The sequence below is a fragment of the Harpia harpyja genome, chromosome 6, assembly GCF_026419915.1.
Source record: "Harpia harpyja isolate bHarHar1 chromosome 6, bHarHar1 primary haplotype, whole genome shotgun sequence".
Classification (NCBI taxonomy): Eukaryota; Metazoa; Chordata; class Aves; order Accipitriformes; family Accipitridae; genus Harpia; species Harpia harpyja.
In genome coordinates, this window is record NC_068945.1 from 37,414,228 (window position 1) to 37,431,056 (window position 16,829).

Consider the following 16,829-nt stretch of genomic DNA (forward strand, 5'->3'; position numbering starts at 1 on the left):
ACAGAGCATCACTGAGGCAATGGTTCGATTGAAAGGAAGTTTGATAAAAGATTTACTCTGGATGGAGTCGCAGGTTATCAGTTGTAACCAAGGCGGTGTTCCTGGTTATAACACACTAGAATCTTATATTTTATTGCTGATACAAGTACCTAATAAGAAACAGTCCAGAAATTTCTGAGGCTTTCAGTTTGTAAAACATACATTCTTCAGAGGAGGTTTTTTTCTTCTAGTCAGCTGTGATAGCCTACTGGAATATCACAGAAGTGAATAAAACTTCTGAGTATTTCTGGAGTCTTTCATACTTCCTGGCTTCTCAATCAAGGACAGTATTACCTTTCTTAGGAAGGGGTACATGAGCTTGGTTTTATTCATAGGCTTTATGTTTATCCAACAGTAGTTTTGAAGGATTTTATTGTCAGAAAAAGGGCTTGTTATTTTGAAAATAAAAATCTTACCTGCCAGGTGTCTTCCCCAAAATGAGTAAGTGCCTTTTCTGTTGAAACTCTTAGAAGTATTTACTTTGTCAGATTGAATCTGAATGTCCTGCATAAACCAACTATTAAGTACCGAGTGTTACCAATGGCTTGAAATCCTTTCACTGGAAGAACGAGAGACAGAATGTAAGCCACTTGAATTATTTTGAGACTTGATGTTAACAGAAGTTTTATAACTGCTGTGAGTAGTATACTTCTAAGAACAATGTAACTTTTCAGGAACTTGATACTGATAGGAAATAAATATTTATTAAAAGAAGTATATTAAATAAATATTTATTTACCAATTTAAGTAAGAGAAAATGTTACACCATGGGGGCAACAGTCTTGCTGTTAGCAGTCCTGACTACTTAGTGGAAAGTAAAACTTAGGCCCTGAACTCTGACTGTAAAAGAATGTGTGGTATTTGGTGAGAGATTGGGACTGTAAATCTTAGGTCCACATTCTAATAAAGTAAATCTTCCTACCTAAGTTTTTACAAATTCTCAAGCAGAAAAGAAAGCATGAGCAGATATCAGTAAGAGGCCCTCTGGTTTTATTGGTGCTGCTTCCTATCTCTAGAGGATTTTTTGTTTGGTTTTTTTTTTAAACTTTGCTCAGGACTGGTACAGCTGAAAGTATATTTTCCCTTCATTCTTAAGCCTAGACTTTGAATGGAGTTTCTCTGAGACACTTTTGTAGTGAAATCGTATTCCCTACAAACATTGAAGACAAAAATAAACATCTCCATGAACAAAAGATTCTGTGTGGTTGTAATTTTTTAATATATACAAATTTATTATAGAAATTCTCAAGGTACTCTAAGAAAAACATAACCAGTATATTGGTCTACACGTAAAAGGCCTCTGTGTAGCAGTCAGAAAATACAGTTTGCATCATGAGATGCTACAGATATTCTGATAAACTATGTTCAATTCCAGCTAAGCACTTCTTTATTTAAAGATGACAATACATTGCATTTAGCCAAGTGTATAGTAACCCATTAAAACACTGCCTTAAAGTGAATTCTTCCTGAGCTCAATTCAAAGGCATTATTAAACAATTTGAAATTCTGAAAGCCTGGCAGAAAAGCTGAGAGGAAGTGTCTGGAAAGGAAGAAACAGTAAGAATCACAGTGCAAAGATATTTTTTCCAGAATAAATGCTATACAATTAATGATACTGGAATTGTTTAAAATGAACAACTCCATGTTGTTCGATAGCATACGGTTGGTTTCAGATGAGTGTAAATAGATGTGTTTGAAGCCCAGAGGAGTGACGTATTGAAATGCCTTCCCCAGAAATAAATTAGTACTTCTTGCCTGTGAACACTCCAACAAGAAAATTTTGGTGAAAATTATTGTGGGTGCGCTATATTCAATCTTGATTGGCAGTGGTGATGCATAGGGTGTGTTATGATAAATAAAATGGTAAATAAAATTATTAAAATCTTCAGAAGCCTTCTGTGAATGTGTTATTTGTACTGTCCAGGAAAAAGTGCAAGAAATACAAGTGGGCAATTTGGGGATAAACAGCAGACTTAGGGAGCTGGCTCTCAAAATGCCAAGAGGCCTTTGCTAATTTATCGGCACAGGTGATTCATTACCCCTTTTGGCTATGATGGAAGTTGAGATGCTCCTGGGAGTACTGCTTCTGAGGCAACAAACTATGAAAGCATCCCTGCTTGCAAATTAAAGTAACAACTGAGGTAAGAAGCTTGGGAAGAAGGCTTTGTCTAAGGCTTCATTTCACTGCATATGCAACTACTCTTTGTTACTAATGCAGGTTCTAAAAAAATGGTCTGTGTGGGTTATCTTCAAGCTACACACAGTTCCAGCTTTCAATTCTCTGAACTGTTTGTCTTTTGTGTTGCTTTGCAGCATGAGGCTAAGCTCCTACAAGGCATTCTTGAAAGAAGCTGCTTCCCTTGTAAGGTCCGTCAGAGTTTCCCATTTGCGTAGCAGGCGACTGAAGTATCGGCCATGAGTTCGTAAACTCATCCTCGCTCCAGGGAGGCAATGTGTGAGGCCGATACATCCTTGGGTGCAGAATGCTTTTAATGCCACCTGGTAAGTGCGGGGCAGAGATCCCGAAGCGCAGCCAGAGAGTGGTAGCAAAAACTGTTGATATAACTACCAAGTTTGGTACTAGGAGAAATGCTGTCTTATATGAGACTAAATTGGCATTAGATACCAGAATGGGGCTATTGTCGCTAATTAAGGGAGTCTAATTTAGTCTACTTGCTCATCTATTTTAGAAGAACAGAAGGAATTCAAAAGAAGAGAGCGAGCTGTAAAGCCCTTCTATCGCCCTTCTATTCATTTCTTTCCTCTGTTGACTGTTCAGTAAGTCCGCTACACAATTATGGGTCTGAAGATCAAAACAAATTTCTTGCATTCCACACAAATGTTTTGGCAGCCGTGGGAGATCACAGCATTCCACTGTGGGCCTGGTGCCTGGCGATAGTTAGGAGAGTGCCCAATTTTATTTTACCCTTTCTTGACCTGAAAAAAAAAAAAAAAGTTTAAAAAAAATCTTTCTGAAGTTACAGATAAAAGATGAGTGAAGGGAGGCTGAGTAATGTGCAAGTGCAATCATGAGTCAGCAGCGCTTGAAGTGATCTTAGATATCTGTTTCAGGCTTGAAGTTCAGTGCAACACAGTATCCCAACTACTCACCGACTCTGCTGCCACTCGTGCAGTGGAATAGTTTGAGAACACAATTCTAACGACACCTTAGGTAAATCAGTGTAACATCTGCACGCTCCAGGGAGTGGCACAAGACTGTGCGATGTAAGCCCACTGCTCACCGTAATTACTATTGTGAACTTCAGACACGACTAAGACTGTTGACCTCAAGTATAAGGATGGTACCAAAGCCTGCTCTGTACCCGAGGCATTTATCTGTTATGTGGCTGTTCTATTCAGTTTCAAAAGGAGCTGTCGGTACAAAGGAAAATATTAATGTCTTATTTCTTCTTCCTGATAATTCAAGCACTAAATGCTTTAAACAGCTAGCACATTTAACTGCTCTAATCTGGTTTTTGAATTCGTAATTATGGAAATAAAGCAACACTTAGAGAAAAGAATGTGGAGAGACAAACATTAAGACTTTATTTCTCTATCCTTGACATGTCTCTCCATCGGTCTACAATGTTAAACCCTACTTGAAGAGGACCAGGGAGCAAAAGCAGGGTACAGATAAACAAAATGAAAAGGTAAAACAGCAAGTGGGCTTGCTAGAAATTGACAAAGTAAATAAACTCTTCACCTGGTTTGACTGACTGACTGCTTTCCAAAACCTCTCCTTACTGAATGACTGTCTGTCATCTTTTCCGTTCTAGGCTATGCTGCTCTTTTGAAACCAGGGCAGCTGGCTACCTGGCTCACTGCCTCCGGTGTTACTGTCTGGCTTGCGCTGCCGAACGGCTCTCTGAGTCCCTGACAGCTTTCCTAAACCTCTGGTTCCTCTTACAAGGGCAGCTGGCAGTTGTCATCTAACTTTTTTTTTTTTCTTTCATTTTAGCTGCTTTCTAGATGCCATTTCACTCTCCTAGCAGTGCAGGCTTTTTGCACTTGGAAATAATAAATGCCTAAAGTTTTTACATCAAATATGAAAAAATAAACTAAAAAAAAAGCAGCGGTTTTCAGTCTGTGGTCTGAGCATCTCATGAGCTAATGCATTCCTTCTAAGGGTCTTCAAAAAAGTGACGAGGATGAGCATACTTACTACAAGTAGCATTAAATTCACTGCGTAGAGTCTGCACTGTTACTGTGAAGTGGAAAAGGTAGAAAATACCTTACAGGATTACCTTCCCATTATTTGATATATTTCATCTTAAAAATGGAACTTTCAAGCCGTAATGCAAAGTTGCTATTGTGTATGATTTCTGTTAGTAAATATTTATTCCAGTACAAGAAAAAAAAGATGTTGTATTGTAGAAATTTAAAGACCCTGATCTGGGTGTCAGGGGACTCAAAGCACGTGATGCTGTAGCAAACAACAGCAGGACAAGATAAGGACTTATAAACTTGAGTGTGGTTATATATATAAACAAACAAACAAACAAACAAAAGCCAGGCCTGCTTGCCTTACTTCTATATTTTTGTATATGGTACATATTTGCGTAAGTAGATAAGTTTGCTTTGAGTCTTCCAGGATTGCTTTAAACACAAATACCCATGCCAGGTATGGTCCTTGGAGAATTTTAGATGAGGCAAAGAAACAAAAGCCCAGCACTGAGAATCCCCTTTGGACTGATGTTTGGGAGCTCCATATTTAGAAATCTTTACAGAAAAAAAAAAAATTACCCATAAATAAAGAAAAAGATAAAAAGAAAATTCTCTTTATGCTCCTAGAAATTATTCTTTCTGCTTTTTTAATGTAGTAGAGCACTAAAAATTGTGCAAGTCTACATATATAGATGCATATTTATTTATTTAGGACATAGAAGTTGAACTTTCTTAAGAGGAGCAATACAAATATTTTGACTCTCTACTGTTTAATAACTTCTACTTGTTCCTAGAGGATCCATTAAATAAATTTTGAAGTAAATTGTACTATTGGTGAAATAATTGATTCAAATTAGAAGAAACTAGGAATTTTGCGAAGTATCACACCACTTTCCAAACTGCTTACAATGCAGCTTACTTAATTTTGTGTACTATTGTCCTCAGATGTGTATATTGCTGATACCAAGAGTAATTGCAAAATATTGTAAGCTCCTGCTTATAGTCTAAATAGGTTAAACGCACACTACAATGCAACGCAATGAGAGCTAAAAAGGGAAGGAATGGGGGAAGGCAATAATACATTGGTCATCAATAAAAACTGCTTTTGAGAATTTTTATTAACATTTTTATACGGGGGTGGGGGGGACAGATTTAGGGAAATATGAAGAGTAGATGCAATAAGAGTGGAAGGCAGTTGTACCAAACTAAGCCCTCGTCTTAAAAATTAATTGGAAAGAAAAATGATGTCTGGCAGCGACAGGGAAGGGACATTGCACCAAGAAGTCTGATGATACCATATGCACAACACATGGTAGTAAAGCCGTTTCCCCTTGCTTACCCAACCTTGCAACCTGTCATAGCAAAGTGTTGACGCTGCAGGTTGTACGAAAGGCACGTGAACATCAAAGAAAGTGTCTTTCCCTTTGAAAAACCCTTAACTGGTCTGCACACAAGGCAGCATTGACACAAATCTGTCAGCACAAAATCTTATTGCTTTGCCAACTTAACTAATGGTTCAACTTCCTGAAAGAACAAAACCAGAGGGAATGATACAAATGCATCTGATTAGGACTGGGTTTTTTAATTAGCAGAAAGTTGGAGTGGAAATTGATTTCTTTCTTTGTTCTCTCTGTTGCATGAGATAATCCTCTTCCATAATTGTGAATAATTCTTTTTTTTTAAGTTGGTCTGATTTATCTCTTGATCTAATGAGTTGTTAGAATTTTGGTTTCATCTTCTGGCACACAGTAACTGCTCTTACAACCCTTGAACACACTTGCAGAAGTATAAGATGCTGATTCTTTTAAAAAATCAATTGTCCTAACTACTTATTTAACATTCGTAGTTTGCTAAGATTACTGTTTTCTGGATTTCAGCTATTTTCCGGACATAGTAAATAGAATTGAATCCTAAAGATATAAAAGTTACCATGGCTAAGTAACTAAATTCCAGTAAAGAAAAGGATTTCAAGACTTAAAATTGGTAATAAGTGGAGAGAACCTTGCATCTGATGTACCTTTTCATGTTTTAAGTTTATTAAAGAGTAGCAAACATTATAGCATAAAATGTTATATATTGTTCATTAACTGTTTATGGTGAGTAATGAAGATGATACATAATTATTTCTCTTTAAAGAATTATAAAAGCTGAATTAGCTCATTGGATACCATGTGATAGTGGTTTTTCTCAGTGATACAACCTAGGTATGACATTTCAGTCACTCTTGCTTATCTTTGTTACTCACAAGGCTGAGTTTGTAGGAAGAAGCTTTTTATCTTTTATCAGACCAACCGATAGTTAGATTAAATGGACAGATCTTGCAGTGTGAAAAAAGGCTTCTGTGGGTGCAAGTTTATCTGTTTTTTTTCTCCCCAATAGCATCAGATACCTTAACAAAAGATACTAACTTTCTCTCTGACCTTGCTTCAGTTATATTTTTAGAGCACTGCAGATACATTCTCACTCATCAATTATTCAGGCATTATTGGACAGCACTGAATGAAGAGAATCCTGTAAATTCCTATTTGGGAAATGGTATGATTGAAAATCCCCCCCCCAAAATTATTTTCTCCCTCTGTCATCTCTCTTCAGCACTCCTTATTTCTTCCTTTCTCATCTAAGAATATACTTTATTCTTCTGAAGCATGAAAGCGTTATTGCTGCCCAGCTGCCACATTCATTCTTGATCCCTCTAGAGCACCCTTCAGACCTCATTTTCCCTGACTGGAACACTCCTCAATACAAAAGGCAAGTGTCACACCTCAGTAGGGACTAACTGGTCTTCGCTTTTATGCTCACTGTCAGTAAATACTCCATTGTAGCTCTCCACTCTGACTCCCGTATTGCTATGTTACTTATTCCCTGCCATATGGGCTTAATAGTATATGTAAGCACCTGTGAAGTGGGACAGGGAGTGAATTCATGACACAGGTCGGCAGGCAGATATGCAGGGAGCAACGAGCCAGGTTTTGAGCACAAACAGGTTCAGGAAAGCTGAGCGGCGGGTTCATCTGTTGCGGCAGAAAGCACGGAGGAACAGAAAACAGAGGGGCAGAAAGCCCAGCTAAGACTCTGAGTGGCACTTTCGGAGCCGGTTCTTCCTGTGGTACATGCCAGCACGTGGATCTCACTAACATAAATTTCCCTTGCTTCATTAAGCAATTTTTTTCTAGAGAGTCCTTTTCACAAGTCCTCCCCCATTTCATCTATGACTCTCCCATCATCACCCTGCCATCTTTGGCCCCAAATTCTCATCCTCCCTAGTTCTTTACTTCTCTTGGATTCTACTTCTTTTCTCAGTCCCAATTTCCCTGCTTGTATCTCTTAGTAATCATCCCGGTATCTGCACTGCAAGCGTAGCTGAGTATCCAGTATTTTCTGAGGGTCACTTTTTCTCCTCACTTCTCCTTTTGTTTTGAGGAAGAGGTGATGAACAATTCTGGCCAGACAATTTTGGCATTACTTTTCTTCCAGCTACTAGAATTGCCAGCTGGCATTCTGCTTTTTCCCTTCTGTTAAACACAGCCAAGAGCAGCAGTAAGCTACGGCTCAGGTTTTACGGGCATTCACATACGACATACACCCTCGGGCTCCAGAATCTACATCAGAACTATTTTTTTAAGCTTTATTGTAAATCATATTGGCATTTTTCTTAAAATGCAGGGTTCTGAATTCATGCGATTAAGTGGGGATATCATCGCTTATTTAAAAAAAACGATGTTTCCAGTCTGTAGAGGAAATGTGAGCCAAATGCATTGTAAGGACAAAAAACAAAGCAGAATTATTTCAAATTTGCCCCTTTTTTTTTTTAAACCAGCATGAGGAGCTGAGGGAGAAGCACCGACTGATGACTTTAAAACACTTGGTTGGCATCAGTGGGTTAGGCTGTTAGGCCTTTGCTCAGCAGACTGAGCTGGAGAGAGGGGATGTGGTACTACTGTATTGGATTCAGCTGAAACCCAGCCAACATCCCCCCCTGTCCAGCAGGATGCACGTCCATTATTTCTTCTCCCCACCGCCCCGCTTCCCAGACCTACTTCTTGTTCTCCAGAAGCAGGACTGGGGGTAAGCCAAGACGAGCCTCTCTTTGCTGGCGACCACGGACGGATCCTTCAGGCCCAGTTCACCCAGCTTCTCCGGCCCCAAGCCCAGCTGGGACCCTGCTCCCCCGGGGCCGGGGTGCTGCGCAGCCGCCTGCCTGCTGAGGCCGGAGAAGGAGGGAAGGGGGCTGGATTCCCCGACGATCTGCACGCTGAGGTGGGTGTCTCTGGAGGGAGAAAGGACGCCTGCGTAACCCCAGCTGCCTAACAAACGTGAGGGAATAGCCTTGTCAAGAGGCACTTGGGAAGCTTTTCGACGATACCACAACAGAAACCTTGAGCGTGGGGGTGATACCAAAAAGCCGGTCGAAGAAACTCTCTAAGACTCATTTTGGAGTTTTAGAAAGCAGGCATTCTTTATTGCAGCGCTGGATGCACGGGGGATAGTTCCACGTAGTGTGCATACCACAGCTTTAGCACTAACAGGTTATATAGAATAACTAATTGCATATTGATCAGATTAGTATACATATACATAAAAATAATTGCAACACACGCCATGAAGGATCCATTTGAGTCGAAGGGCTGCTTTTGCGACCACCAGACCCATTTGAAGTTCTTGCTGGCTGTCCTTGAAGTCTTTATTCTTGTCCTTGTTCTTTGATCTTGAAGCTTAACGCAGTTTCAATCGCATGTGGTCAGTCTCAACATTGTTCTCATCTAGCATACAGGAACATCTAGTCATAAGAGCAAAGAACTGCAAAACTTAGGAGTAACTACCTCTACTAGTTAATTGCTTGGCTATACTTTTGTCTATTGTTTCAATCATAGTGTTGGTATAAGATTTCTAATAAGTATTTACCAAATCTTACTTTTACAGTCACCTAGCAGCAAACTCGTTTCCACAGCTGGTACAAAGTATTAAAACCATCAAAATATTTAGACATACCATACAGAATGTATGGAAATATGCTATCAGGGGAAAGAAAATGTCATTTTCGGGGGGACCTTAGCGTCACTTTCGCCCTTGAGGAAGACGAGGCAAGACAGGAGCCTGCATGCTCGGCCTGTGGACCTCCAATTTGTCACGACCGGTCACCGCTTCTGCCCGCGACGTTTCTTCTCTCGACCTCGGCCCACGGATGCGCGTTCCGGAGGTCTGAGGGGGCGGCGAGGCCAGGCTGACCACAGAGGCCCCGGTGGAGGCGAGCAGCTTCTCCCGGGCCCTCCACAGGGCACCCCTGAGGGGAGCGAGGGCGGCGGCGGCGCCCCCCCGGGCTGCCACCGTGGGGGGACCCATTAGCAGCGGTGAAAGGGGGACTTTCAGCTTTATTCACATTTGGGGCCATTAAACGGGGACCTGCAGCCGCCACTACGCACCCGCCCCGCCGGCGGCGGCGGCACCTAGCTTCCCGCCCAGCGCCTCAGGGCTCGGCCCCGCCTTCTTCCCTCCCGCTCGGCCCCGCCTCTTGCATGCCGGGGCTCGCGCCGCCGCCGCCGCGTCCGTTGGGGCTCGCGCTGCCGGTTGGGCCCCGGCCGCCGCTTGGCGCCGGGGCCGGGGCCGGGGCCGGGTCGTGAGGGAGGATGCGGCGGTACGCGCGGATGGCGCTGCTCTGCCTGGGCTGCGGCGTCTGCTCGCTCCTCTACGGCTTCAGCCAGCTGGCCCTCTCGCTGGAGCAGGAGCCCGGCCGGCAGCGGCAGGCCCCAGATCTCGCCGCTACCGGCGACCGAGCGGCGGCGGCGGCGGCTGGGAGCGAGGGCCGGGGCCAGGCGGGGGCCGGCAGGTACGGGGCGCCGGGGCCGGGCGGGGGAGGAGGAGAAGGCGGGCGGGCGGTGGGGTCCCGTTCCCCTCACACATTCCTGCGGCGGGGGCTGCTCGGGCGGAGGCGAGGCCGGGGAGGTGCCGTGGGAGGAGGGAGCGGGGGGTGGTGGTGTGGCCGTGTGCTCCGGCTACCGGCGGTCAGAGGTTGAAAAGGCCTTAAAAAAAAAAACCAACAACAAAAAAACAAAAAAAAGTTTAACAAAGCGGTGTTGCAGGCCTAGCCGGTGGCCGAAGCCGGTGCCCGCGGCGGGAGAGGCCGTGCTGCCCGCGGTTCTGCCATCAGAAGCGGAGGGAACCGGTGCGGGCTGCTGTCGCCCCGTCTTCAAACCGGCCTGCCTCCCCGTTGTAGCAGGGTAGATGAGGCGAGGAGGGTGCGTTTCCTTCTTCCAAGCTGAGGTACTTTCAGGGTGTTACTCCGGCCCACAGCTCGATAGCTTTACGATCATCAAATACAACCGTATTTAAGCAAAAACGCTTACGACGGGGTACTCTAATAAAGCCAGTCTTCTCCCAGTGAACTGTGAGGTCAGTCCCACAGTTAAAGGGGAGCAGAGCCGAGCAGCTCACGCTCTTGCCTAGCTGCGTATTTCTGTTGCCCACCTCTGTATGTGGTCAAGCGGTGAGTGAGATTGTGGAAGGAAAAATACTGGTTTTCCTTTAGATTATGGTTTTGTGATCCTGTTCACCTGTGGAGAGGAGGAGTGACAAGAAATGGGTTACTAAAGCTGGAGGAGAAATTAGGAGCAGGCCTTTCTGGGCCAGCCTACCTCTAACTCTGCTTAGATCCCACAGGAGTTGAAAGCAATGTCAGTTTGATGGTTTGGTGACTGTCCCTCCTCCCCAGCGCTGCACACACTCACTCCCTACGCTGCCGCTGCTCCTCTGATCACACCAGCGAGTTGATCTGGCACGCTGACCAGCCTGGAAACTACCTAGTTTTCAGCCAGCTCAACACTCTGAATTGGCTCATCATGGAATTGTGAAAGTGTTGGTGCTGGTGCAAAGGAGTTATGGAGGACAGCAGGATGACAGAAGCTATGACTTAATCATCTTAAAATGTCATGAAACAGCATTCTGAGTTGCTAGGGGTGGAGTCAGCTGAAATGTGAAACCCAGCTTTTGACTGGCATAACTACTCCAGGGAATGTTTTCCCCCCAGCTTTGCTTTAGTTCAGGTTAATACAGATTATGACTTGAAAAAATGTGGGGATGCTTTTTCCTCACTTCTAGTTCACGATTAAAAACTCATTGTGAGAAGCTGAAATCTAGTTCTAAAGAACATAACTGGAATAGAAGAGTTAAAGGTAACAGTTTTACGTAAGATTTCATTGGTTTGATAACCAATGTTTATTTTAAACGCTGTACTTTTTCTTGTTTTTAGTATTTGCACTAAAGTGTAGTTTTTAAGTCAAAGATAGTGGTGGGGGAGAACCCTAACAAGGTACAGCAAGCTTCTTGTTTGCTGGGGTGAGGTGGAATGAGATGGAAATCTGCCCTGTGTTGCAATGTGGAAGAGCTTTACAAACTGAGAAAGTTATTTTCCAAAGGTCTTAAGTGCTGTAAATAATTCCTTGTGCATACAGTTTCACGGGTGCTTATCTGCTTGCAAAATCGGTGTCTGTTTGACACCCATGTGGGAATTCTTTACCTATAAACTGCTGTCAAACTGAAGGCTCAGGATGAGCATCGCCCTGTTGCAAATTACTGAAGTTTTGTATGCCGTTTGTACAAACAGCATGTGCAAAACTCGGGTGTGAGTCAGTCCCTTAGAACAGTCCCTAAAAGGCTTTTGTTTAAGGAAAAATTCTGTCCTGTGGCAGTTAAGAAATGCCCCACTGAATGTTCCTTCAGATGCATGTTTCAATTATTCTCAAGTATTAAATCTTGTTACGGTCACCTGTGTAACTGATGCACGCGTCTTGGTGAATGTATTGGTGTTTTTCAATTTTTATACTTCAGCTGCTTTTTTAGTGGAGACTGAGCATGACAGCCACATGGCTGTTTTATGCCTGCTTCTGACTATCTTGTGATGGTGTAATATCTTAAAGGCTTCATTATAGAGTAAATAGTGTTCAGATAACCTTCTAATCCTTCTTGAAGTTTAACATTTCGCATGCATTAATAATAATGGGTTGCTTCAGCTGTTTTCACCAATAGCTTTAAAATACAGTTTGGCAAAGCAAATGTAACTGCTGTCTGAAGGCATTTACACACTTAGCAGTGATTTCCCCTTCTCTTTAGCCAAGAAGCGTTTTCTTTGCCTGAATAATCTAGTTTAGTATATGATGTAAGGGCAGAAGGAGCGCAACCATACTGTGTGATGGCAGGGAGGGAAGTCGAGATTTCTGGTAGTTTTCAGAAGCATGCAAACACGAAAACTGCAAGCTTTGGATAAAGCTGAAGCGTACCACACCTGGAAGAATTTTGCAATAGTGATGACGCTTTTAAGTAGAAATCTTTAATTAAAAAGGAAGTACCATACTGAAACTAGAATTACAGGTTGAGGCAAGATCCTCCAATAAACATAGTAATTCAGGGGAGCTTGTTGGGTAATCACTTCGGTAAGGAGTTGTTTGTTTCAAAGGCTACAGTAGCCTGAGGAACAAGATGACTAGAAACTAAATGCTTGTATCTTGAAACATGATATAAATAGCTGAAAAACATTTCAAGAGTTTATTAGCTAAGTCCTAAGGTTGGGTTTTAGCTGTGAGGAAAGATTAACGTTGAAGGTAAATTGTCCTCCCGATTATTCATTCCAGTGAGGAAAGTAGTAATGACTAGTCGGTAGTGTGATATATGACAGCGAAATGAACAATAGATCTGAACTTGAAAAAAAAATATCGAAGTGTCTATTTGCAGAAGATACAAAGTCAGTCAAAAGCCAGTATATGTAGTCAGCCTTTTTCCTTTGCCAGTATGATTTATGGATGAGGAAGGTGGCTGTGAAAAAATGAAAAAAAACATAGAGTGAATAAATGCATTTTTGCTACATGTATGTTATTTAATAGTGCTCTAATAGGCTGCCTGTGGAGTATCCTTTTAAGTCAGTCTTTCTCCACATGCTTTCATCAGTTAATTAGCAGACTGAGCTTATGAAAAGTGAATCTTCAGTCAATTTTATCAGTATCGCCACTTCAATTAGGCAGATAATGTTCATGTTTCTATTCGGGTCCAAAAGAAATGCTATCCTAATGGCAAGTTTGAGAAGTAGAGCAGGTATCAGTCTGTCGTCAGTTCCGTGAATTCAGTGAGGTCAATGAATTTGACCCCATTAACATGAAACGTGTTTCCATTACGCTGTAGTTTAGCATTTTCGTGCACCCAGCCATACTGTTTTGTTATGGGTGACACTGATACCTGACTGTATCTGTCTCTTGCTCTCTAACTATCCTGGTAAAGGGAGAGTTAAATGGTTTGTAGTGCATGGAAAAGCATAGCAAGTATACCCACAGCTTAGACAGCAGAGAAGGGTGGTTGTAACAGGTAGTTCGTTCTTTCCTTGTGCTGTACGCAGCTGTTTTCATGTGTGTCAGAACGTAACCAGCAGTTTCACCAGTATGATTCTCAGCTACTCTTGTGCCCTAAGAAATTGGTCTAGAAACTGTCTAAGCATTTCAACATATGAGTAAAACTTAAAAGGATGAAACATTGAACAATTTGAAATTGAAACTGTTTTTAAAAAAAATCTGCTGAATTTGTCAAGCAGTTGACTAGCAAATGTTATTTTACATAGAAATGTTGTAAATTAATGAAACATTATCAAGATTTTTCTGGGTAAAAAGTTGGTCCTGTGTCAGACATTTAACATTACATCTGCTGTCCCCTATGTAATAAACCCATTGCTTCTCTGACAGAATATGTTATAATAAATTTGTGATATTGTTGCAAGTGTTCAGGAAAAGCTATTCGGAAGAATCAGAAATTCTCAGTGCATTTGGGAGTTGATTGAGCATCTCTTCCCAAATTTTTCCTCCTGTGATTATGAGCAGGAAGGAACTAAAAAATGTGTCCTTCCTGTTTTGCTGCACATTGTGGGTTATGCTGTAGGAGAGACACCAGTCTGTCTCTGTTAGTTCATCCTTGCAGTTGATTAGACTTCGGTTGTTAATGCAATACTGACAGGAACGCAATAGTCATGACTGCAACCGTCACCATTTGGACATACTGCTAAATTTGCTGTGCAGTTACTTTATACTACTGTGCTGTAGTATAAAAGATGCCACATGGACACATGGAAAAGTATACTTGAAAACTGTGATCTCCATTAATAGTAAGCCCACCAGCGTGCTTAACAAAAGGACTGGGTTTTTTACCACTGATGGTTGGGGGATTCCTTATGGTTAAAACTTGACTTGCCTGAGCACAGGGCCTCAGTCTTCATGAATGTGACTTGGGCGTTGCTGTGTATTTTGCACACAAATTTAAAATTGTCCTTGAATTCTGGAAAGTATTCTTCTTTTCAGGTCACAGTGTAGACACCTTTGCTATCTCTGCAAGACTAAAATTTTTACTGTCCAGTGGTGTTGAAGCTAAATTACCTGATAAAGGTAAAGGTGTTGAAGCTAAATTACCTGATAAAGGTAATTATGAAATGGCTGGTTGCCTAAGGGAGAGATACCTTGAACTGGCAAACAGATCTTTGAGAATGCTTGTCTGTGATACCAGTGATCTTTAAGACTTTATATTTCTTTGTTTTTATATTTTTGACAGTGGTTGGTGTTAGGAGTTGTCCAAGCCAGTAGTGTGATGGAGGTGAGGCTGCTGCAGCTCCATGTCTCTGGGTCCAGACAGTAGCAAAGCTGAGCATTTATTCCCAATGGGCACATATGCCCACAGTGCATACGTACATGGCTGGCCACAGAGATCCAGCACGGAGAAAACAGCGCTTGCACAACCACAAGCAACACAAGTGTCCTGATCCTGTTCCCTTCTCTGGCTGATCAGGGTGAAAGGCTTTTAGTGGAAGATATATTAAATGTATACGGTGTGGATCCCTCCAGTAACTGGCCTTAGACACTCGGTCTATCCAGGAATTGACTTCTGATCCTCTGCTCTCCCCTGTTGCTGGCCTGGGCATGTAAACCCACGAGGCTTGCAGCCCCAATTCAGTTGCTGGTACTCGGACCCTCGTGGACATGCGCTCACATGTGCACAGATGAATACACTATGGCTCCTTCCAGTTACTGGCCTTACCCTTGTAGCAGCTGGCCATGAGATTGCCTCAGGCAAATGGGTCTTTCGGACAGCTGGTCCAGACCTGTGGCCTTAACATTAGCCAACACTCAAACCCCAGGGCCTCTCTGGTGGTTGGCATAGACCTTCTGGTCCTTCCAGTAGCCATCCCTCAGACCCTAGTCTCCTGTGGCTAGCTTAAGAGAGAGGTTCTTTCAGACCCCCTGGTCTCTGCAGAGTCTGGCCCAGCCTTACGGCCTGTCTGATATACCTGGCTCCCAAGCCTCTTCTCTACTTGTGAGCTAGTCTGGCTTGATACTTGCTAGTGATTATGTGCACCAACACGCACACCCACGTGCTGTTTGCATGCACGTCTCCCCAGTTTCTGGCACTGCAGGCTCTGCGGCCACCTTTCCATTTGCTGGCGCTTTGACCTCTGTGCAGGCACATGCGCGTGGAATGGAGCACCCTGTCACCCAGGAAAACAGAAATCGAGTTTAATAAGGAAGCTGGCGATCAGGCATGCAACATGGCCAATTGTACTGACTGGCAACCTGTCTATGTGTGACCGGACCCTCTTCTCTCCGTTTTCGCATTCTCGTTCCTCCCCAGTCCACCTTGATCCCAGAGCGAGCCCCGCACCCCTGCAGGCAGTAACCCCCGTAGGCAGTCGGTAAGGTGGTCTGGAGAGCCTCCTCAGTTGTCTCATCTGGTCGATCTTCTGGCTGGACCATGGGCTGACTGCTCTCCTGCACTGGGGCTGGGTCAGGGTGCTCCATGTCCCTGGGTTAGATTGCTGGGTTTCCTTCACCTGACATTGTTTTCTGCTTTCTATTTGTGGAGGCTGGCCTTTAATCACATAACCTATAATAGATGTGAGCAAAATATCCCTCCCTAATGCTGAAGGCAACTATTCCTGTCTGACTAGTAACCTTGCTCAGGTAACAATGACTGTGCCTGTTTGATGAACAGATAATACAGTGCATCTCCCTCACTTTGTAAAGCACTTGATGTGGCACTTATTTGTAGTCTAAGCTTTCCTTTTTTTTTCAAGTAAAATAAAGTTTTGTTTCAAGTAAAAAAAAAAAAGAAAATCTTCATGAGTGGCATTTTGAATGATCTTATTGTGAATAACAGGAAGAAAATGCTGTCTAGTGATTCCAGTCTCTTTATCCTTTGTATGCAAAGGCTTTATGGAATATGGTAGCATATGGTCAGTTGAGAGACACTGCTGTTGGCAGGAAAAAAGTCTAACATTAGGTAAATTACATACGTATGTATCCTAGTAACATTTTTGTTTCAAATGTGAAATTTATGAATCAAATCCAAGGCTGGCAACCTTCTCATCGTGCTAAATGGGATATTGGAAAGGCCTAATGTGTCAGAGAAATGACGTGGGCATTAATTCAAGCTTGCCTCTTGCCTTGGTAGTCTGGATAAGATAGTAGCACAAAGCAGCTGAGAAAACACAGCTTTTGATGGTGGGAAGAGGAATCCCCTGTAATAATAATAATAATAATATAATCTTCCAAACCAGAAGACTGTTTTTGAGAGAGTCTATTAATTTATCCTAAAAGTAATGAGAGACAGTT

General features: G+C 42.7%; 1 protein-coding gene across 2 annotated transcripts in view; it reads left to right on the forward strand.

Moving 5' to 3' along the window:
- Positions 1-9,724: 9,724 nt before the first annotated feature.
- GXYLT1 (glucoside xylosyltransferase 1) overlaps positions 9,725-16,829 on the forward strand; it is a 36,242-nt gene continuing 29,137 nt past the window's right edge. For both annotated transcript variants that reach the window (XM_052790183.1, XM_052790184.1), the window contains exon 1: positions 9,725-10,027. In XM_052790183.1, the coding sequence (XP_052646143.1) occupies positions 9,828-10,027 (200 nt within the window). In that variant the 5' untranslated portion in view covers positions 9,725-9,827. The remainder of the gene's footprint in view (positions 10,028-16,829) is intronic.